Source organism: Vicugna pacos, chromosome X, assembly GCF_048564905.1.
Source record: "Vicugna pacos chromosome X, VicPac4, whole genome shotgun sequence".
Taxonomy (NCBI): Eukaryota; Metazoa; Chordata; class Mammalia; order Artiodactyla; family Camelidae; genus Vicugna; species Vicugna pacos.
In genome coordinates this window covers 12,991,896-13,014,354 of record NC_133023.1, presented here as the reverse complement: position 1 = coordinate 13,014,354, position 22,459 = coordinate 12,991,896, and the positions used below count along the sequence as shown (strand labels likewise).

At 49.1% G+C, this 22,459-nt stretch overlaps 1 protein-coding gene across 7 annotated transcripts in view; it reads left to right on the top strand.

Annotated features, from left to right (window-relative positions):
- RAI2 (retinoic acid induced 2) overlaps nt 1-13,979 on the top strand; it is a 58,954-nt gene extending 44,975 nt beyond the window's left edge. For 2 of the 7 annotated variants that reach the window (XM_072955676.1, XM_015250738.3), the window contains exons 2-3: nt 7,598-7,698; nt 11,998-13,979. In XM_072955676.1, the coding sequence (XP_072811777.1) occupies nt 12,022-13,611 (1,590 nt within the window). In that variant the 5' untranslated portion in view covers nt 7,598-7,698; nt 11,998-12,021 and the 3' untranslated portion in view covers nt 13,612-13,979. Of the gene's footprint in view, nt 1-7,597; nt 7,699-8,464; nt 8,602-9,140; nt 9,330-11,997 lie in introns of all 7 variants that reach the window. The other 5 variants (XM_072955674.1, XM_015250739.2, XM_072955677.1 and 2 more) reach the window with 4 other exon arrangements.
- The last annotated feature ends 8,480 nt before the right edge of the window (nt 13,980-22,459 follow it).

Here is a 22,459-nt window from a genome sequence, read left to right as displayed (position 1 = left end):
ACTACTGGTAGCCATGAGGTTTCCACCATGGCCGTGGCATTGCACTAGTATGGTGTGCTTGGGGGTGCAGTCCTTTGAGAGCACCTAACCTCTGCACAGAAACCTGGTAAGACAAAAACCAGAGTTGCAGAAGGTAGCCAGTTTAGTAATAGGGCCCTGTGAGGACAATTCCAGATACTGCTAAAATCTCTGGACCCGGGAGCCACATACTCATCTGGTTCCTGGTGTATGAATGACAAGTGTTTGTTGATTGAGTCTCTAAAGGAATGAAGAATTGACTTGCATTCACTTCCTCTCTTAGATCTGAGGGCTTAAAGGTTGAGGCCAGTCCTATCCCCTTTTTGAACATCAAGTACCTTTTAATGGAGCCTGCAAATGTGGTCACAATTGTAGGCTCTTGTCTCTGTGGAGAGAGATCAAGATAAGTAAAAAGGTTCCTCCCCCAATTGGTATCTGAAACCTCTCAATTAGAGTTTCATTTCTTTGTCTATAACGTTATCACTGACTGAATTAAGTTGATTATACCAATAAAGGAAACATAATTCTTGAACCTATGAGTCATAGACCTCAGTGAGAATGAGTTTATCAGCTTCATTCTGGAAAACCTAATTCTGAGAGAGGAAACCCAATTCTCACTGCCCGAGAAGTGGTGAGAGGTGGGCAAAAATAAAGATCAGGCACCAAAAGAAGATAAATGTATGTTGTTTTCTAGGACTGGCAGCTCAAGTCACAGTGAACGTGCTTGGTGGTTTTTAAAGCATGGGACAAGCTTTCTCCAAAAATGGATCACCTCCCTTATGTATCTCTAGTGCTGGTAAACAATTTCTGGTTTTCCCCACGCCCTCCTACTGGGAAGCTCCAGTCCCGCCCCACCCTCTACCACACATCCTGAAACCAAGCTGTGGTGGCTCAGCAGTGCCCCCTGTGGCCAGCTGAATAAAGCGCATTCTGTGTTTCCCCCACAGCTTTCCTCAGTTTCTCTGTTTCATCTCTTCCAGCTCCACAACCTCCTTCTCATTTGGACCTGCCCATACTTTTTAATCTCTCCCCACCCACCACTGCGTTATTTCCTTCAACTGTTGCCTAGTAATCTCAGGAAATTCCTCTGCTTTCTCTCTCTCCCTCTTGTCCTTACCCTCTTCCACCCCTCCCTTGTTTTCGTTCGTCTTGTGAGTTAGAAAATGCCCCTAATTTTTCAGGTAAGTATGAGAAGAGAGCTACTTAGGCCCTTGTGTCAAGGAGAAGGTAAGCGATAGGATCTGAAGTGCAATTATGAATCACCTTGCAAGTGCTTCTGAGTTCATATTCAAGGTACAAAAGGCTCTGGCCACCTCTTCTTTCTCCCCTAGCCTCTCAGCCTGAATGCGAAATAGATTTTTGTATTTATTGAATTGTTTTCCCATTGTCTTTCATTTCAGTGTTGTTTTCTATTTTCACTGGAAATATTCAATATTTCGGCTATGTTGGGGGTTAAATGAATTTTTGTGGAAACCTCACCATCAGATGTAACCTTAATTCTATGGTAAATGCCTTCCCAGTTCCTAGCAGCTGATTTTAAAATGAACCTTTGGACAAACAGGGTTTTAACTCAGGAACTGACTGTACAAACCCATTGGGAGCAATTTTAATGCTACTTAAGATGCTGAGAGGGAATATAGGCAGTGGATCTGATGATAATAATGACAGTGATACTGGTGACAACATGACAGCAATGATGATGTGATAATGGCTGTGACAATGACAATGGTGATGACGATGGTGATGGTAGTGACCATGGTGACATTAGCCATGTTTTATTGAGCACTTCCTACATGCCAGGCACTGTGCCAAGTACTTCACATTGATTATTTCCTTTCATTCTTACAACCACCCCACATCTTTTTTAATCTCCATTTTGCACAGAGAGAAACTGAGGCTTGGGACTAACCTGCCCAAGGTCATATGGCTATCAAAATTAGGTGGAGCTGCAGTTTGAACCTCGGCCTGTCTGAATTCCAAGTTTGTACTTCTGACCACTCTTAGAGCAGTGCCCAGGGTGAGGCTGGCACTGTTTCCATGCCGAGAGTTCGTGAAGGGCTCACATGCATTAGGAGAAAGGGAAAATCTGAACTCCAGTCCTTTGCACTTCACGAGTCTGCACCCCTTCCTTCCAGCGACCCTTCAGAGGGTCTATTTCTGGCATACTAGTCTCTGGAAAATGTCCTGCTAATGACACGGGATTATAAACAGTCCTTTTCCCAGAACAAAAATTTAACCTTTGTATCTCAATCTAATTAGAAGTATTTTCTCTTTCAGGGGCAGGTTTTCCCCACTTTGTTCCTTATTTAAGAGGCTTCTTTATTGCCAGGGGGAAAAAAATCTCCAAAAGCCATAGCTTTTTAAGATGATAGACCCTGGCCCGAGATCTTGAATGTGACTTGTGCACCTGCACAAGGTGGCCACTCCAGCAGCACTGGAGCGTGTTCAGGGCCCTGTGTGTCCAGCTGAAGGCTATGGGGCCTTGGCTGAATGCAGAGACAGTCATTGGCTCTAACAGCCCACTGTCCAGGTGAGTGTCCCCTGCCACCAGCAGCAGCTCTTGATGATTTTCTCCAGTGATTCCAAGGTGTGCCTTTCACCTTCCATGGGGTTTGCCAAGACTTGAGGAGAGCACTTTTTTCCTCTTAGTTTCAGGGGAAGCCTTCCCTGGAAAATAAGCATTTCTTCTCTACCTTAGAGAGGTCCTCACACTAACATCTCTTCCCACTGCTGTCTGGGGACCGGCATCCTCCTTGTAGAGACTTACTCCTTTACCTCTGCAAGAACTGTGGGCCTTGAAGGAGCTCAGTTAGAAGCAGATCACCCTGGGAGAGTAGTGATTGGTTAGGACTTGGGGAATCAAGCCAAGAGAGAAGGCACCGAAAAAACAGCTTCAGGATGGAGGAATAGGAAATGCGTGCCTGGCACCCAATAGGTGCTCAGATTGTTTCTGAAAGAATAAATAAATGAATGGACATGAACCTAGTTTCCTGTTCTGGCCCTGCACCCAGTTCTGCAGCCCAAGGGCTGCCATAGGTCCTTTGCAGGAAGGCTAGAGGTAATTGGGTGTCTCAGAGGAGATCGGAAATGCTAAGGCATCTGACACTCTCCTCCTGGGCCAGAAAGGAGGCAGGGCCACCCCATGGTGCCCTACCAGCCAGACCCCCAGATCCCTCTTGTGCTCTGGTGGAGCCCTGCCACTGATAGAAAACCAGGCCCGTGAGCTGCTGGCTCTGGTTGTGAAGTTGTCCCTGTGCTCTTTGGATTTGTCCAGCTGTAATAGTTCTCTTTTCCACCAGTTGTTTACTTGGCAAGGCCCAACCCTAACCTGAGACCCTGCAGACACCACATTGTAAGTCCCTTTGGTACATGATGGGTTCCTCACCAGCACTGTGGTGTCTTCAACCCACAGACACTGCCCTGCTCCGGAAAGTTGAGTCCCAAGAGAGAGAAACCCTGCTCTGACTGAAGCTGAAGAGGTCTTACCATCTCCCCTCCATTCAGCCTTCACTTCTCCCTTAGTCTGGTTTAAAGATGAACCAGAACTCACTCACACTATGGCCTTTGGAAGGGAGGGTAGGGAGGGGGGGGTCTTCTCAGTGGTCAGGGAAGTGGCCCAGAAAGACCCCTCCCAGTTCCACCCTTCCCCAACCCCTTTGTGTCCTTTCCTTCTTCCGTCAGATTCTCTTGAATGCCCACACCTCCCCATCCTTCGGGGCCTGGAGCAATTCCTAGAAGGCCAGGTCTGACTCCTTCCTGGCAGGCACCACTCACTTCTGGGAGGCCTGACTTAACTTACCCTCAACATGAGAGGGGCAGTACCGCACGTTCTAGAAGGGGAAACTGAGTCCCAGATACATAAAATGACTTTCCTACAGTCACGAAGGGCTGGGGTGTGTGTGTGTGTGTGTGTGCCCACGCGCACGCGCGTGTGTGTCTTGTGTCTTGAATCTCATCTCTCTTTTTTTCGTGGGGAGAGGTAATTAGGTTTGTTTATTTATTTATTTTTAGAGGAGGTACTAGGGATTGAACCCAGGACCTCACGCATGCTAAGCATGGGATCTGCCACTTGAGCTCATCTCTTGAATCCCATCTCTTACTTCCATTTCAATAACTTATCTATTAGATATCATGGACTCAAGATTTATATCATCTTTTTTATCAGGCTCCTCACCCATCAAACTCTATTTGACATTTTGATGGTTGAATAGGACCATCCCACATACTTCAGTGTTGTATGCTGGTTATGGGATAGAGGCGTAGCAAGGGACCCCTTAGACTCAAGTGAGATGTGAACCCAAAGCAATGGGTGAGGGACTGTGCTTTTGAAGGAGCACAGGTCTGGGAGTCCTGCAGCTACAACCTCTGAGCCTCCCTCAACCTCTGAACCTCAGCTTCCTACTCTACAAAATGGGAGGGGTGGGCTGCCCCGAGGACCCCAAGACTTGTTCAGGCAGGGGGACCCTTGGCAGTCTCGCTGGTCCTTGGGAGTTTTGTCTCTCCTGCTGAGTTGCAACTTTTTCATGCATGCACTCCTATCAGAAAAAAAGAAAGAACTGAACATCCCCTCAACATACACACATCATTAAATTATATATGTCTTTCTGTATTTATTACATATGCTGTAAAATAGAAAAATGGGAATTAAAAGGATGAGATAGTGAAATGAACATAAATAAGTTTTATGACGACCTTACCTGCTCCCGGGGAAGACCTTAGAGAACCCTGGTGTCAGTGGCCAGTTTACGATGCTGGGGCTCAGTGCTTCCTCTGCCTGATTCACCCCTTTCTCCCGTTTTCCACCAATATCAAATCACAGCAAAGCTAAGATTTGCACTCTGTCCTCTCTGGCCAGTTCCCCACAGCCACTGCCCATCTTCACAGACGTGAGATTCTCTTGTAAACTGCATGGCCACCCCTGTTTTAATAAATTAACTAACATTTTGGGGAACTCATTCCCAAAGCTAACTTGAGTAAGTCATAGTCCTTTTGGAGGGCTGGGTAGATCTCTGCATGTAAAAGGCAATCAGCTGTAAGCCAAGCGACTATTTTGTGTATTCTCCGTATCTTAGCCAATTTGGGAATACATTCATGTGGTAATTATGTTCACAGCTTCAGTAGAAAGGCCCTGTGCTGATGTTTAAAGCTCAGAAAATTTAATCACTGGGGCAAGTAATTGACAATTATTACACCCTATGGGGAGAGCAAAACCATTTTTTACCCAGTTGGAATTACTTCTTAGATATTTAGTGCATATCAGGTCCTGAATGGTGAAACCATATCCACATTGTATTAAAGGATGAAAATTATGCTTTGCTCATTTAACTCATAGTAAGTGGCTGATGCTTTTTATACAGGATTAGGTCGATCAGTGAGAGTGTAGTTTAAGTGCTGGATCGAAAGCAGAAAATAGACTCAGACTACTGTGCAGTCGGAAGGGGGCAGGTTGCTTTACAGAGGTGTCTGGGAAGTCAGCCTTGCAAGAGAGAGAGACATCTCACTCTTCCCCAGGGGCGGGGGAACCTGGGAGACACTGTCAGGACCAGGGCGGAAGTTGAGGGAATTCGGGGCTTGATGGCTTTAGTCTTTTCTGTGAAGAAAGAAGCAAGATCAGCCACTAGGAAGGTTGGCTGAAGGTAAGCTGCCTCGTTATCTGGCCTTTGAATTAACGCCATTCTGACTGCGCAGTAGAATCACCTACGGAATTTTTAAAAACCACAGTGCCCTGGTTGCACCCCACACCAATTAAGTCAGAGTCTTGGTAGGGGGACCCAGGCATTGGTCTTTTTTTTTCAAAGCTCTCAAGTGATAATAAGTTTGAGAACCAGTGCTAAGCCAGCACTTGTCAGACTTGAACGTGCAGACAAATTATCCCAGGAGCTTGTCGAGGTGCAGGTTCTGATTCAGGAGGCCTGGGTGGGGCCTGAGACTCTGCATTTTTAGCAAGCTCCTTGGTGATGATGCTGCTGCCCCAAGGACATGGACGATCCAACTCTGACTTGAAAAACTGATGGCTGCCGACAGGCTCCATAAGGACCAAGGTTGTCAGTATCTTACAATGGGAAAACACACAGGATCAGGATATATTTTTAGAAAATGAATATCTTAGAGGAAGAGGTTTCTCTTGATAAAAAGAATCTAGATGAGGCTGATTTCAGGGGGAAAGGAGAGCAGGTCACATCTGCAGGCTGTTGGGGCTGAAGGGGGCATCCCCGGGACTGGGGCCAGGGGACTCCAGAACTGCCCGTCCTAGAGCATCCGGGTCCTGGAGGTGGAAGTTGCCCAGTGCAGCCCCGACCACTAAGACTGCTTCCCCTGGGGCTGAGCTCACTTTCCTGGGAGCTTCACAATCTTCCACACAGGCAGTAGCCCCTGGCTTGAGTAGCTACGAGGTAACCCCTGTCCAGCATACCCAGGAACCCAGTTCTCAAGCATTTCCTCAGGGGTGCTTGGCACTGTGGACCAGGGGCCTTGTGATCATCCTGAGAGTTTTTTTCTGAGGTGAAAATGCTCTCAATTCACAATATAAAATCAAGCCTCTCCCTAGGTGATATAGGCCTCCAAGGGGGGCTCCCAGCATGCCCCAGGGCTTTTGTCCAAATTCCCAGCTCAGAAACCAGGCTCTGCCTGACGTGGTCTCAGGACCCTGTACTGGGTCAGGGTGGGGTTCACAGTCACATTCTGGACTTCCTTCAGTTGGAGTTGCTGCAGGCTCTTCAGGGGTCCACATGGAATCCTTTAGGATGTGGCTGAGAGTATTAGGTTATTTGTGAATGTGTGTGTTAAATGCCCACAACAAGGAAATAGATGGATTACGACCTTCAGAATAGTCTAAATTATCTAAGTGGTTAAGTGTTTTCATTTTTTGAAATTGAGCCATAAATGAATCCTCATTATAATAAGTGTCACTCTATATGGAGGCCCATAGGGTAAATTGAGTGCTTTGTGCACGCTCCGGAAGCAGGAAGCCTGAGGGGCAGGCCCAGCTTGCCGGGACACCCAGCAGGGCGCAGAGGTGGGGCAGGTCACTGCCTGACTGCCTGGGAGTCAGGCCTCAGGTCGGCCTCTTCACGAATGTGAGTCCTTGTAAGAAAAACAGCACACACGCCGCTTTGCTTTGGTTTACTTTTTCTGAGTGTGTCAGAGAAACTCATTCACAGGTCACCCCCGTCAGACTCTTCACTGTCCACAAGGTGCTTTCTCATCTACTGTCTCGTCATGAGGGTCTCGCACTGGCCGGTGAAGGTGGGTGGCCGCCATCTTACCCTCCAGGGCTCCTGTGGGCCTGACTCTGTGCTCTTTCCACAGTGAGAGTGTGGTGGCCTCTGTGGTAACTGGCCTCAGGCGAGTTTTAGTCAGTCTTTCTGGGTTGCAGTTTCCTCATCTGTAAAGGAGGTCGGGAAGATGCTAGAGGTGTAAGCTTTAATGCCCCTGCCAGCCTTGACTTACTATGATTCTGTAAATGATAGGCTTATGACAAGAGGCTAAGTATGTGAACGCTAGGCCCAGAGAGGCCTAGATACTCGTTCGTGTACTCCTTCATTCTGAAAGGATTTACCGAACACCTGCTATTCACCAGGTACGGATGTGAAGATGAGGAAGTGAGACAGTACCTCCCTCCTGGAGAAACAAGGAAATAGGCGATGCCAGTCGGAGGGGGAGGGTCCGGACTGGACAAGGGTAAGTGGAGGTCCTATGGGAGCTCAGTGGGTTTGGGCGGGATCTCAGAGGATGAGACCCTAGAGTCTCACAGGTGGGCAGGAGTTGGCCAGGTGAAGGCAGAGGCCCGAGAGGGCTCCAAGCTGAGGGGCAGGCCCTAGGGATAGCCTGCCTCTGGTATACTTAGATCTTCATGAGAGTTAGACAGAGGGTTCAGGTGACAATTCTGTGACCCAGCTGGTCTCTGAGCCCAACTACTGCCCTGACAGTCCCTGCCCACCTCCCCATCTGCCCTGGGCACTGAAGCTTTTCCCCAGAGTCTTCATCTGAGGGGCACGTAGGCTACACTGGGGTTGGCCCCAGCCCCCAGCCTCTAGCCCCAGCAGCTGGCCAAGGGCCAAGAGAGGGAGAGTGTACAGCAGCCTGCAGATCCTGATGGTCCACTCCCCATCACTCCCCATCCAGTTTTACCCCCAGGGATAATGGATGCGGGTAGAATAGATGGCTGACCTCATTTGCATCCATTGCAAACAGTGTTTTGAAAAACCAAACTAAAGATTCCCTGCCACCTCTGAAGTAGTGGTGCCCCCTTTGCTTGAGCTTTAGTTGGTGGCCCCTGTGACACTCCTTGACTTGAAGAGTTCCTCCGCGCGCATCTCCTCTGTATTAATCAGCGAGGAGGACCAGCTTCCGTCTTCTCTCCAGTCATTATCAGGCTTCACAGCTTGTCCTTGGGGACAGACTTGCCCTCTGAACCCTTATCTCAGGAGTTGGTTGTTATTCTCAGGGCGTCGCGGGGGCTTCCAGCCCAGGCTCCTGTGGCAGTGACGCCCCCTCTGCCTGCACTGTTGCGCGCCGGCCCCCAAACTGCTGAGCCAGAGTGGAGGACGAGCAGAGAGGAAGAGGGCAAGAAGCTGCCAGACGGTGCGTGAGGAAGGCAGGGCCCCTGCTCCCTTCCCCGGTTCCCCAGTGTAGCCCAGGGCCCCACGTGGAACCCGATGGGGAACAGGTACTCAGTCCACCGTGGGGGAAACGCAAGCCTCATCTCAGCAGACCAGTGGCTCTCAAGGGAAGGGACTGGGGCTACTCACTGGGCCAACTTTGGCCGAGTCATCAGGCAGGTCCAAAGCTGTCATATGGGAGGAGGCAAAAGTGAGATCTTGGCCCTTGGCCCCTGAGATGCCATACACAGCTCACCCCCACCTGCAGCCTGGCCTGGCCTGCAGCCCATCTGGCCCCGGCCCTGTTCCCCTGGAACTCATGGGTGATGACGTGCCTTCCTACCCGCGTGACATCTGTCTCAGGAAGGCGGGGGTGGGGGGAGGCCGGGAGGGAAGCGGGGGGGGGCGGGGGGGGGGAACTGGAAATTGGCTGGGAGGTTGGAGGCCTCTGAGCCCTCCAGTAACAGAACCATAGCTGCTTGGGGCTACACTCTCTGAGACAGAACTCTGGTGACCCTTCAGTTCCTCCCAGGCAAGAGGGAGAGAGGAGGGCCCTGGGGGAGAAGAGAAGGAGCAAACAGTTCCGTAATCTTCTGGAAAGGACCTGGCTACCAGTTGAAAGACCTCTGCTGCTCACATCCTCTCTAGTGCACAGCTCTGCGCTGATGGAGAGGATCTACCGGTCAGTTTTGCCAGGAGACAGAATGTATGGTGAGTGTGGCCCTTACAGCTCCCAATAGGAGAAGGAACCTGTGGTTGACCCTAAACTCACATCTCAGCCTCAGTGGACCCTTCAGCTAGTTACCTAACCTTCCTTATGGAATCAATTTTCTTATCAAGAAAATGGGCACAACTATAGGGCCCCTCTAGTAGGATTGTTCTGAGGACTGAGGGAAGTAATATATGGAAGGTTCTCAGCATTCTCAGCAGAGGGCCTGGCACATAGCAAATGCTTAGTAAATTTTAGCTCCTGCTATCTGTGGGAGGAGCAGGGGCCTGTGGGAGGCACCTGACCTGGCAAGGTTGCTTCCTCAGACTCTGAGCAGGAAGGTTCTGGAGGATTCACAGTCCTAGAACCAGGGCCAGGCAGGGAGTGGAGTGAGGTTTCGCAGGAAATGGTGAGAGCCAGCACCCGAGCTGAAGGTGTGTGCCAAGAACAGGCAGAGGAGGTGTTGAGAAGTTTGCCTTCTTGCCCTCGGAGGGAGGGTTAGGGAGGCAGAGGAGCAGGGAAGCTGCCACATCTGGAAGGGCAGACAGTGTAGCCCATTAGGAGAAAGCAGCTTCCCGGCTGGATAATCCCCAAGCCACAGGAAGCACGGAACCTGATTTCTCCCGGTGACTGGCCTCGCAGACCATCAGAAGCCATGTCTGCTGTTGTCCTTGTCCTCACCGGCCCCACCTGAGCTTTCCTTCAGCCTTTTGTCACCCTGCCCTGACAGTTCTGGCCACTGTGAGGGACAGGGTGGACCGTGCTGGAGGAGACCATCACAGGACTGCGCATGGGTGGCCGGCAGAGCTCTGTCCCACCAATGCTGATGCCTCCCCTGGTTTCACTGCAAGGCCTTTTTATGCTAGCCAGTCTGTCCAATCAAGGACATGTGCCCCACTAGACTGTAATTCCCATGGAAGCAGGAGCCTGGTCTGTGTCACTTATGACATCTCCAGCCCCCTACGAAGCCTCAGCATGCAGTAGGCATTCAGCAAATTGGTTGGATGAATGAATGAATGCACGGAGGAATGAATGAATGGTATATTGGAGGCATGGCATTTTTTGAGCTGAATCAGGGAGCACTTCTCAGGAAAAATGCAAGCCCTTCCCTGGGGCGAGCCTCCTCAGCCTCCTTGGGGGCAGACTGCCTCCCTCCTCTGCCCCAAGGGCATCACTGGCCACCCTGCTGGGCCACCTCATGGTTTGGTTTCCTATCCCTAGGGAGCCAGGCTCTGGAGCTGGGCCACAAAGGCTCTGCAGTTTGCCCTGCCAAAGGGCATCACTCCAATCCTTCTCCATAAAGTTATTTGCACAGCATCCTTCCCTTTGCCCTCCCTTCCTCCTGCTTCAGAGAAACTCCTTGTTCTGTGCATTTGACACGTTTTGATTGGAAACATCATGGAGTTGTTCATTTGTTAAAGCTGCCTTCCCGTAGTGAGGCCTCATGCTTGCTTCTAACCCCATGGTGTGCTGGGCCACCTCTCTGGCTTGTTTTGGAGGTTGTGTTGGTCATTTAAAGGTGAGGAGAGGAGGACGAGTTGACCACAGGACAGAACTCTAGATAGCTCAGACAGGTGAGGACAAGAATCAGAGTTGCCCAAGGCCTGCCCAGCAAGACTGCAGATTATTGAATTATTATTGAGCCCAACCAGACTCCAAGGCTGCACAGATCCCTGAGTTAGACATGGTGCCTGCCTTCTCCATGGTAACAAGGCTAAATATGGACGTGTTTCCATGGAGAGCCATACTGCAGCTGCAGCCCCGCTTCCTCCAGGAAGCACCCACACTGGGCTCCTTTCGCATCTCAGGAGGTGGCCAGAGGTGCCACAGACATCAAGAAAGCATATCTTACCTTTGAGGATGTTTGTTTCCAACAAGGGTTCCATTTCCCTTGGCCTGGAATCATCAACATCCCCTCCTCTTGACAGGGAGAAGTTAGGAGAGGTCATGGGTCAGACGGATGAGTCGATGAGGGAAAGTGATGCTGGACCCGATGAGCGTTTGTGCAAGTTAGCCCATCTTCCTCGTGCTCTGCGGAGTGGCCTCACCTGTTACAGGAGGAAAGGGGTGTCTTTGGTTAGAGGGAGACAACTGTAATGACCCTGTGTGTAAATATACTGCTGTCCCTCTCATCGGACCTCTTTTGGAAGAATGATTGCTGCTATAGGGAGTTTTTTAAATGCTTTCCATAATTGGGGTGGCCCCCTTCCAATTTCCTAGAGTATTCTAATGTGACAGGGTGCTATATTTTTCTTTAAGGAAAGTAAGTCTTTGCTGCTCATTTGAATTTGAATCCATCAAATCTCTGCATATCTTAAGTGTCCGGTAGAGCCACGTGGGGTGAAACTTTGTGTCTGTTGAAGGTTAAACATATAGCTGAGTATTCGGCTTCAAAATACTCTGTTTAACCTCACTTGGCTATTTAGTCATTACATCATCTGTGTTTATAGTTTAATCGTCTGTTAAATTGGGGCCGTCCATGCACAGCTGATCATATGGGTGTGTTCGTATATATTAGGAAATATTTATAACATGTATGTATACACAGAGAGATGGGTGTGCTCCCCAGTTAACTAAGATACGGAAACTGAGAAAGATGTGGAGAGAGTTCTTGAGGCTATTATAAGTAGTCTCTGAAGGAAGAGTCATATTGTGTGTTCTGTGTTGCAGGCTGAGTGGCATCAGAGCCGAGTGATGGACGACCTGCAGTCCCAGAACCTCTCCATGGACATGACCGACTCCTCTCCCACCTTGACCAATAACAGACTGGAGAATGGCATGGCCCAGCTGATCACCACTGAGGCCTGGAACATCAACTCCACCGACCTGGTAAAGAAGGCCCTGGTGACCGTGCCGGCCCCATCCATTCTGAACCCCCCGGCCGAGTCCCAGAGCGGCGTGGCCCTGAAGGTGGCGGCCACCGTGCTGCAGCCCCTGTGCCTCGGGGAGAGCTCAGTGGTGATGCCCATTCACATGCAGGTGGAGGGAAGCTCCGCGCCCGAGCTCAACCCTAACGGCAATGCCACCTACGTCATGACCACACAGGGCCCCGTGCAGCTGCCAGTGGTGCTGGAGCAGCACGTCTTCCAGCACCTCAACTCCCCCCTGGTCCTGCCGCAGGAGGCCCCGTGTTCCTCCAATGCCATCCACAACAACCTCTTCCAGGGAGCCGAGGACCCCGAGGCCCAGCCGCAGCTCCTAGACCTGAGGATCCCCAGCCAGCCGCAGGAGCCCACCTTGCCGTTTGAAGCTGTGCTCCAGAATCTGTTCCCCTCGCAGGGTGCTCTTGGCCCCCCACCCTGTCCGCCTCCTCCGGGATATGCCCCTGTGCCCCCCCAACCCTTTAACTCCCCACTGTCCCCCCTGGTCCCGCCAGCCACACTCCTGGTGCCCTACCCTGTGATCGTCCCCTTGCCTGTACCGGTCCCTATCCCCATCCCCATCCCAGTGCCTCAGAGTTCTGAATCCAAGTTCAGTTCCAGTTTCCCCAAGCCACCATCTTCCTTCGGCTTGCACCCCTTTAAAGGCACGCAGCCCCCTCTACAAAAGGAGGAACTGAAGCCCTTCGACATCCTCCAGCCGAGGGAGTACTTCCAGCTCAGCCGCCACACAGTCATTAAGATGGGGAGTGAGAACGAGGCCCTGGATCTCTCCATGAAGTCGGTGCCCTGGCTCAAGGCTGGTGAAGTCAGCCCCCCGATCTGCCAGGAAGATGCAGCCCTGGACCTGTCACTGGCGACCCACCGGAAATCTGAGCCTCCCCCTGAGACTTTATATAACAGCAGCGGGTCAGTGGACAGCCCAGGTCACACTGTGATGGAGAAACTTCCCAGTGGTGTGGAAATGCCCTTTGCCCCTGCTGCGCCCCACGAGGCCTCAGCCATGATGGATACTCATGTGGGTGGCAGCAACACCACTGAGCCGCCTAGCCAGCCCAGCCAGCCCAGCGGTGAGGTCAAGGCTGAAAATAACATTGAGATTGTGAGCGAGTCCCAGGCGGCCAAGGTCATCGTCTCTGTGGAAGACACTGTGCCTACCATCTTCTGTGGCAAGATCAAAGGCCTCTCGGGGGTGTCCACCAAAAACTTCTCCTTCAAAAGAGAAGACTCCATGCTTCAGGGCTACGACATCCACAGCCAAGGAGAAGAATCCATGGGAAACACGGAGTCCCTTAGGAAACCCATCAAAAACCGGAGCATAAAGTTAAAGAAAGTGAACTCCCAGGAAATACACATGCTCCCAATCAAAAAACAACGGCTGGCCACCTTTTTTCCAAGAAAGTGAATAATGGCTTTTTAAAATTTTTATGATTATAATATGGGGAAAGGTGCATTGGTTTTATAAAAAGGCATTTAAAACAAATTATCTTTGTTAATTATTTTGGGGAGTAGTTGGGGAGTGGGAAGGTGAATTGGCTCTAAAGGCCCTGTAAGCTAGTATCATTTTCTTTTTTAATTTTTGACTTTTCACAAATGATTAAATAAGAGCAACCTATTTTTCAAGCAGATTGCACATTTTTTGCAGCTTTAATGGAACATTGGGTGAATCAGAGGGGTAAAAAAGCTATTTTCATTGCCACAAAGTGCTTTGATGATGTAATACCTAATAAAGGGTAGGATGAATACTTCACAATAAATGTTTGTTTGCACTAATTGGTCACAGTATTCTATCATTTATGAGATTTGCATTCCTTAACTGACATGGTTTGACCAAAACTGTCACTGTAAAGCGCTACAAGTTCTGTGTCGAGAGACCTAAGCTCTTCAGGCATCTTGGGCAGAGAAGAATCACATTGGCCTGTGCCCTCAGAAGAGGAGGACAAGGAACAGGTATGACCTTGAGTGAGTCCCTTCCCCTTCTGGCCTTTTTCTTCATTTGTAAAAATGTAGCAAAGAGAGAGGGTGGGGAGGTGAGCCTCAGGTACCCAAGACCCCCTCCAGTTCACATAGACCCTGGATGTGCCAAAATCTGTGTCTGAAACCTTACATAGACTAAAACAGACAAATGGCTCTTGAGGAAAATTTATCTGCTTCCTCCCCTCGCTGCTTCCAGAATTTAGCTGGAAGGACTTTCATTTTAAGGGCAGTAGGAGTATTGTTCTCAATGACTGGAAGTCTTGCAGGTCAAAGTATTACCCAAGGCCACTCAGAACAAGAGGAAGATTTGGTGGATTAGGAGGTGTCTCATAAGAGTTCCCAAACCTGGGTAGAGATATTTGGGAGTAGGGTTTTGTAGGGAAGAGAAAGCAATTCTTTGTTAGTTTAGCCCAGTGGTTCTCAACTGGGGGTGAGTATGCCCTCCAGGGAGTATCTGGCGACGCCTGGGGACACTTGGGGTTGCCACAGCTGGAAGAGGGGGTGCCACTGGTCTCTGGTGGGTAGAGACCGGGACGCTGCCGAACATCCCACCACGCACAGGGCAGCCCCCACAGCACAGAATGATCCAACCCCAGTGTCAGCAGGGCCGAGGCTGAGAACCCATGATGAAACCATTTCTCGATGGACAGGAGACACGCACCTGGGTGAAGAGGACAGCGGATCACTCTTCTCGACAGCACAAAGCCACCCGCACCAATCAGTAACTGTGAGTGTACATTTAACATAGATCTGCCAGGTGGCCCAGCACACTGGGGTCTGAAGCGGTGCTGACAAGAGATTGATTACGCCATGCCTGCTTTTAAACTTAAAATGCTTTCTTTCACTTCTTGCAATTAGTATGTATCCAGCTGTTAACTGTGAACACAGACAGGAGGGAAACCAGTTGCGAGACTGGGGTTTTTTCTTGTTTTTTGTTTTGTTTTGTTTTGTTTTTATCACCAGGCCCTCTGTGGATAGGGTTACAGTTTTAGCTGGTCCTGTACCGTACACCCAGAATGGATTTTCTTTTTCCTGCTCTTTGCCTGTGTTGTTAAAATTTCTTTTTCAAAGTGTGACAAGATGGTAAATAAGCAAGTAGTTGTTTCTCGTGAGGCTGACTGGTTCCATTCCCTCGCACCAACCCGATCCCATCCTTTCAGCTGCTATGTGCTGCAGTCTTTTTCCATTTTTACTCCCATAGTGGGTTTTTGGCCATGTTTCCTGAGCCTGACATGTGTAATTCCAGTTTCCAGTACAACCAACGCAAATGTGCCTAGGGACTAGCATTTCCCCTTCAGCGGATGTCTTTTTCTCTTCATGTTTGGGGCTGTTTCTGCTGCCCCTGCAGTGCCAGGCAGCCTTTCTACATCAGCCAGCAGGGACCCCACCTTCACAGTGTACTGGGAAAAGCGGCTTCTTATCTGGCTTTGAGGGAACAGAATTCTCCATTTGCCCTTTAGAAGCAAGTGCTTAAAGCTGAATGACGTATAGGTAGAAAGGAAAGCATCTGTAGCCTGTAATCACATTATGCACATCAAGCTGCAAATTTCTCTGTGTTGTATCTGGAGATGCCCTTTTCTCTTTGGATGTCGGCTCTGGTTGGGTGGGAAATGCTGGCTCCACCGCCATCCCTGGGTGTTGAGCCACCGTAGGCCAGCCCCCCACCCCGGCCCCAGAACAGGCTGCTTCTCCCACCCCAGCCACACCCATCCGTGAGCCTTGCCAGGCGTTGTCCTCGCTGGGGTCTTTGGAGAGAGGCCTCACGGTGGGGACTGGCTGTCGCGTTGGGAGACACAGAGTGTTGTGTTGGGACCAGGGTTGTGCTACTGGGGGCAGTAACCCCCTCTGCCTGCCCCCCTTGCCAGCCTTTGATGGAAACCAGAATCTACTGGGCCAGGGATTCAGGATAAGTGCAAAGGACATGCTGCTGCAGCCAGAGCAAGCCTAGGGTTCCCTGGTGGCTCATTTCCACACTCTCTTCCTAGTCAGGAGTTTGCAGCCTTTCACACAAACCTTAAGTAAGAACCATCATCCTGGAACCGTGGTTCCTGATCTGAGGCACATGACACCCCAGGGCGCATAGGCCCGTCAGACTCTCAGGCCCCATCATTGTTCTGCTGGAGTCCACAAGCCATTCTCTCCCCGGCCTCACTGCTGTTGCCAGCCAACCTACTGCCAGCTTTCAGCCAGGCAGGATTTCCATCAGGCTTTTGCTCATGACTTAATTTCCCCTCTCTTCTCAAAAAAATGTTTTGGCCAACTAGCCTGAAGAACAGCTTTTCAGAGTCTTTTAGAAAATATAATTAGTTCCCAGGAATGTTGATATTTACTCAGACTTGTCAAGATGGCTTCAGTTGGCTTCAGTTCAGAAATGATAAAAAATTGGAACAAATTACAAAGATCCGTATTTAGGGGTGGTGTTCCTCCTGGTAAGGTAAAACCTAGTTGGTCTAGAGGGAAAAAAATGAAAGATTTAAAGAGGATACAGTTACTGCCCTAACCAAGGAAGTCCTTGACAGTGAGTAGAAAATTTTAAAGTGAGGTCAAAGATTTGTTTAGATTCAGAGGCAAAACTCTCACACTTTAAGCATGAAAAAATATGTCTGCAATGATGAAAACCCCAAACTCCAAAAAGAAGGAAGGAGGGAAGTGGGGAAGGTTGCCAATTCCTGAGAGACTATGTCAATATAGTCATTATCTTTATAAGTAGCCTAATTAATAAAACAAAGCAGGAAAGGATTTAGATTTCACTTTACAAGTGAGAAAATAGAGGCTCAGAAGAGTTTTCTACTTCCAGTTTTTAAAGCAACAACAACTCAAAAATATGTACTTTGCAATGATTCTTAAATATTGGGTTTGAAGCCCAATGAACCCACAGGAATTTGGATCCTTTGGGGACAAAAAACCAGTACGAATTAGTGAAGGGTCGGAATTACAGATTTTTTTCCAATTATTTTCAAGACCATTCCAGTTAACTGGAATGCCCAGAGCACTTGGCACAATGGTAAAGGGGAGATTTCAAGCTGAGGGTGAGGATGCCAAGCCTCTAAAAGCCACACTCAAAAGCTGCTAAGCTGAAAACTTTAACAGCAGGGGAAAAAGCGTTAGAGATCCTTCTGGCTGACTTTACTCCTCGTTAAATAAAAAAAGGCAATTTTCCAGAACAGCTCACTACCACCAGGTCAAATAACTAACCTCCCACGTCAGGGGAACAAAATAGAGTGTATCTGAGGTCTTTAGGGTGGCATTTTAATAAATTGAGATTTTATTTTAATGCACAAATTGGTTATTTTGTAGTACGTAATATATATGAGTACTTGAAAGAACTAGTTCCAAAATACTGCAAATAATCCATCTGCAACTGTTATTAGACCAGGGGATTTTCACGCAAAGTGAGATTTTTTTAGGCCTGCTCTGCCAAAATTATGAACAAGTTCAAGTTAAAGGAGATGAACTGTTGAGGTTTACCATATTAACCCGACTCGGAGGTTATTTTCCATCCAACTATATTCTATATAGACAGGCAAATAAAAGTGTAGGCTCGCACTGCAGATAATGATGATAAAGGTCACCTGGAGCCTGTCCTCCACCTGCTAAATCATTTCTTTACAAATGTAAGTTTTGATAACCCAGTCAATTAGTCGGAATGCCATGAGACCCTTTCCATCGGTAGTGCGTGCTGCCAGTTCTGAATGGTGTCAGGAATTCAGTTTTATTTATAACTCTTCAAATAAGGAACTTGAAAAGATTTTTTCAATGCAGAAATTTTCATTAGGACACATTTCAAGCCATATTAAGAACCACCACAATGAACAGACCAGATTCTTTGAGAGGAGGGACTGAATCTTATGTATCTCAAGGTCTCTCCACCTCGGCACTACTGGCATCTGGGGCTGGGTGGTTCTCTGCTGTGGGCGCTGTCCTGTGCATGGTAGGGTGTTCTAGCAGCTCCTCTGGTCTCTACCCGTGAGATGCCAGTAGCACCCCTCCCCCTGCCCCAATTGTGACAACAAAAATGTCTCCAGACATTGCCAAGAGTCCCCTGGGGGAAAAGTCACCCCTGGCTGAGAACTACTACTGTGTCTCTAGGGTCTGTCTTAACACCTGGACCACAGCAGGAGCTCAAAATTCTTTGAAGAATGAATTTAATCAAGAAACAGAGAGCGTAGCTCTGGTCTCTGGTGCCCTACTCGTATTTTCTGGTTTACTAACTCGAGGCTGATCTGACTAGGAAACTATTACTGGGAACCTCCATTCATCCATCCAAAGGGCCATCACTCATCCAGCATATAACAGGGCCTTCTAGAAGTTTCTCCCTAGTAAACAGGGTTCAGCAAGACTACTCCCCCTCAGAGAAAGGTGAGGCACTCACTCAGCCAGTTCTGAAAGGTTACCTCATGATTTTACCCACACCATGAAACTGGAAGGACCCATTATCCAAAACTCACCCCATGATGACTGTTCATCAGTCTTATTTCCAAGAGCAGCATGACCCAGGAATTTACAAACACAGCCAAGAAGTTGGGTGTGTTTTTTCCCCCTCATGTTTTACCTAAATCCTTGCTGTAATCAAGCCCAGTTTTTTGTTTGTCCTTAATGGAAACGAAGGCCAAATCTCCTTTTAGTAGTTTCCTATTTAAACACCAGATCTTTTCGCAGCCTCCTTCCCTTCCCATCTCCTCTCGTACTCTCTCAGCTCCTACTTTATACTCCCTTTTTCACCTTGGCTGCTCTTTCCCCAGTTTCCCCATCATATGGTCTAACGACCTCTGAACTCAGAATTAGGGGACCAGTTTCCCAGCCATCATTCCCTCCTCTGGAAGGGAAGCTGGGCCCCCTCTGGCAAAACAGTCAAGGATCCAAGGCTCCATCCCAGCACCATCCTCGCAATGCAGAAACTCAGCCCCTGGTTACAGAATGTCAGCAGGTGTTAGCCCCCCACGTGGCCACAATGGCACTGGAGACAATTGAAGTGTTGAAGTGCCCCAGGGAATTCAGTCTTCCTTGAGGCCAGACCAACACTCGAGTTAACAGTTTTTTTTGTTAACAAGCAATTTTTTTCCTAAATGCAGCTTTATGATTTCAAGTACTGCACTCATGGCAACCAGCTAACAAGGTCTTGCCTGGCAGAAGTCCTTGGGGGAATCGTCTTAACACAGGGATAACATTGTTTGTAAAGAGGGTATCAACTCTTTGTAAGTGAATGGTGCTCCTAAGGTACTTGAGAGTGGGTGAGAACAGTCTGTTTTCTTTGTGTGGCTGGGGAATGCCACCAGGCAGGCAGTGGGCGAACCAGATAATGGACGGCTAATTCTTTAAGCTCCGAGACCTTTTATTGCAACTGTTTTCAATGGGAATCTTTTCAAAATGCATCAAGCATCTGGCAGAGGAAACCCTTCCTTGACTCGGTCATTGTTCTGGCATTGCTGCCTGGCCTGGGCTGGAAGGCCACGATGCCCCCAGGCCGCCAGGGAAGGAGAGCTGTTTGTCTCCAGCAGTGCTGACTCTCTGGTTCCCAGCACCCCCTCCAGGCTGGTGCCTCTCTTCTTTTTCATTCAAAACAAATCTTTCCCAAATGTGTCCCTTCTCAGTGTCCATGACAGCAGGGGATCCTGGACAACAACTGCTGGCCAACTGGTTCTCATCCATAAGCTGACCCATAGCAGGAAAGGTCCCCACTCCCTTAGCAAGTGTCTCCTCTCCATCCTGCAAGGCCCTGCCCCGGTGCTGCCTCTGGGAAGATATCCCCAGCGCCTTTCTTCCCTCTCCGTGCTCCCCTGAGCCCCACTGCAGGGGAGTGACACTGCTAGGGAAGGCTCTCCAAGTAGAAGTGGCTGCCCGGTCCTCAGCTCTTGGCCCACAGCGGCGCGGTGCAGAGGAGCCTGGAGAGCCTCGACAAGTGCTTACTGAGTTGAAACAGAGTGCCTTCTTCACTCTTTACCACTTCGTGGCTCTGGGGGCCCCTGCCCTGGGCTTGGCTACTGTCAGGCCCTTCGGCTTTGGGCCTGACCTGGATCTTGATTGAAGATGATCTGTGCAAGCCCGAGACCAACAGGGCTTTGTGTTTTAGACTTGCGCTCCCTGCCCCCTCGCCCTCCACCTGTTTATTTACTCTTTACACTGTCTCTTGTTGCCACTGTGAAGGTTAAAATCCCGCAGAGCCCGCTTGAGACACTGCAAATTTCCGAATTAATGAAGTTTTAATCAATGTTTCACTGAAGTTCCTTCTTTCTCCCTCCCTCCTTCCCTCTCCCTCCTTCCCTCTCTTTCCTTCCTCCCTTTCTTCCTCCCTTTCTTTCTTCCTCCCTTTCTTTCTTTCTTCCCTTTCTTCCTTCCTTTCTCCCTCCCTCTCTTTCTTTATTTCCCTTTTCTTTTTCTTTTTCTTTTTTTTAAATTCCAGCAGTGCTGCCTCTGTGGAATTTTCCAAGTGACAATAATTACGCAGGGAGCCCTGGCTGCCTCTCCAACCTCACCTTCCTGGCCCTGCAGAGCTGGGGGGTGCTGGTACCTGCGTCTCCCTCCTTAGATTTCCGGACACGCCTCATCCTCATCCTCTTGTCACTTTCGCTGCCTCTTCCTTTGGCCCCTCCCCAGATGCTGATGCTGACGCTCCCCATCTTTCTCCCTCCACCCTCCATCGCTGACTCTGTTCTGGGCCCAGAGCTCTTCCTGTTCCTGCGCTCTCCGGCGGTGACCTCAACCTTCTCCTAGTTGTTTCCAACATCTTTATTGTATTTATGCCTCCATCTCTAACCCCGACTTCTCCTTCTTTCCATCCCTTTTCATTCTCTCTCTCTCCCTCCAAACTCAGATACCCAAGGTCCAACCTGCCATCTTCACAGGGAGGTCCTAGAGGTACCTCAGGCTCATCCTCTGCCAAACTTAACTCAGCATCTCCCTTCCTCCCCCTTGGCCCAGACCCCACCATGCTGCCCTGCTCTACTGCCACCCTCTTCCTGGTTGCCCAGTGGGAAACGTGGACGTGTCCTCCACGACTCCTCCCTCACCTTCACCTCCCGCGTGCCCTGTCTTGCTGACCTTGCCTCCTCGGGATTCCTCAAGTCCATCATTCATTTCCTCCACACTTCCTGTCCTTGACTCAGCCCACATCACCCTTTGCCTCAACTTTGGAAATGGCCTCAGAACTGGGTAAGCCCGAGCCTCCATTTTCAGCCCCCGCCCCAGATCTCTCTTTTATACTTTCACTGGAATAGTTTTGGTAAAAATCAAGTCTGACCATGTCATCCTGCTGCATAAAAGCGTTTGGTGTTGGATGCACCCTGCTACCCCGCTGAGGCCTCCCATGCCAGGCCTCCTGAGATCGGCCCCAGACCACCTCTGTGGCTGGAGCTCCGAGCGTCACCCTCACGTGTAAGCTCCAGGAATACGGAAGGTTGACGGTCCCCAGCACAAACCTCCGTGGTTCTACTCTTGAGTGCCCTGTCACTCTTTCCCCACCTTCTTACTCTGTCTAATCCTTTAAGATTTAGCTCCAAACAACACCTCCTTCAGAAAGCTTTCCACGATTGCTCTAGCAATAGCTAAGGGCCGTCTCCTGCCCTCCCACAGTGACACATGCATAAGAATATCGTCTTGTCCGCTTCATTTGATTGGAAATATGCCTCTGTCCACCCCACTACACCATAAACTAGAGCCAGGGTCAAGGCCACTGCATGTCATATGCCTAGCACAGTGCTTGGCATTTAGGGGACCCTCAACAAATGTGTGTGGACTGAACTGAGCCCTTCTTAAACGGATCAGTACAGCCTGTGGAAATCCAGATATACAGAAATATCTGCAATCTATAATTCACTTTGTAAAAAAAAAAGATGTACTGATGGATTCTTTTAAAGCATATGGTTCCCAATGCTTCAAAAGAAGGTGGATTCTTCAAATGTGGTTTCTGCACTCTTCTAGAAATATACTTAGGACATACGGCAATCCATAGTTAAAATCTCATCAGTGGTGTATAAGGAAAATGTTTTGGCATGTACCTTCTCAGACTTTGTGGATTTATTTGTAAGTTACAGGCATGGACCATAAAAGCATAGATTATAAAATATGTGCAAAAGTCAAAATTTTCAAAGAATGAAACAAATATAAAGAGGTTCAATATTTTCTTTCTTCACCCCAGTTCATCATCTTATGTACCCCACTGGGTTATCATGAAATGAAAATATTCTAAACCTTTCAGCTGAATGAATGAACCTTTAAATCCAGGCAATGCTCTGTCTTGAAATGTGGAAAATACCCAGGCACAAGATGTTTCTGTATCA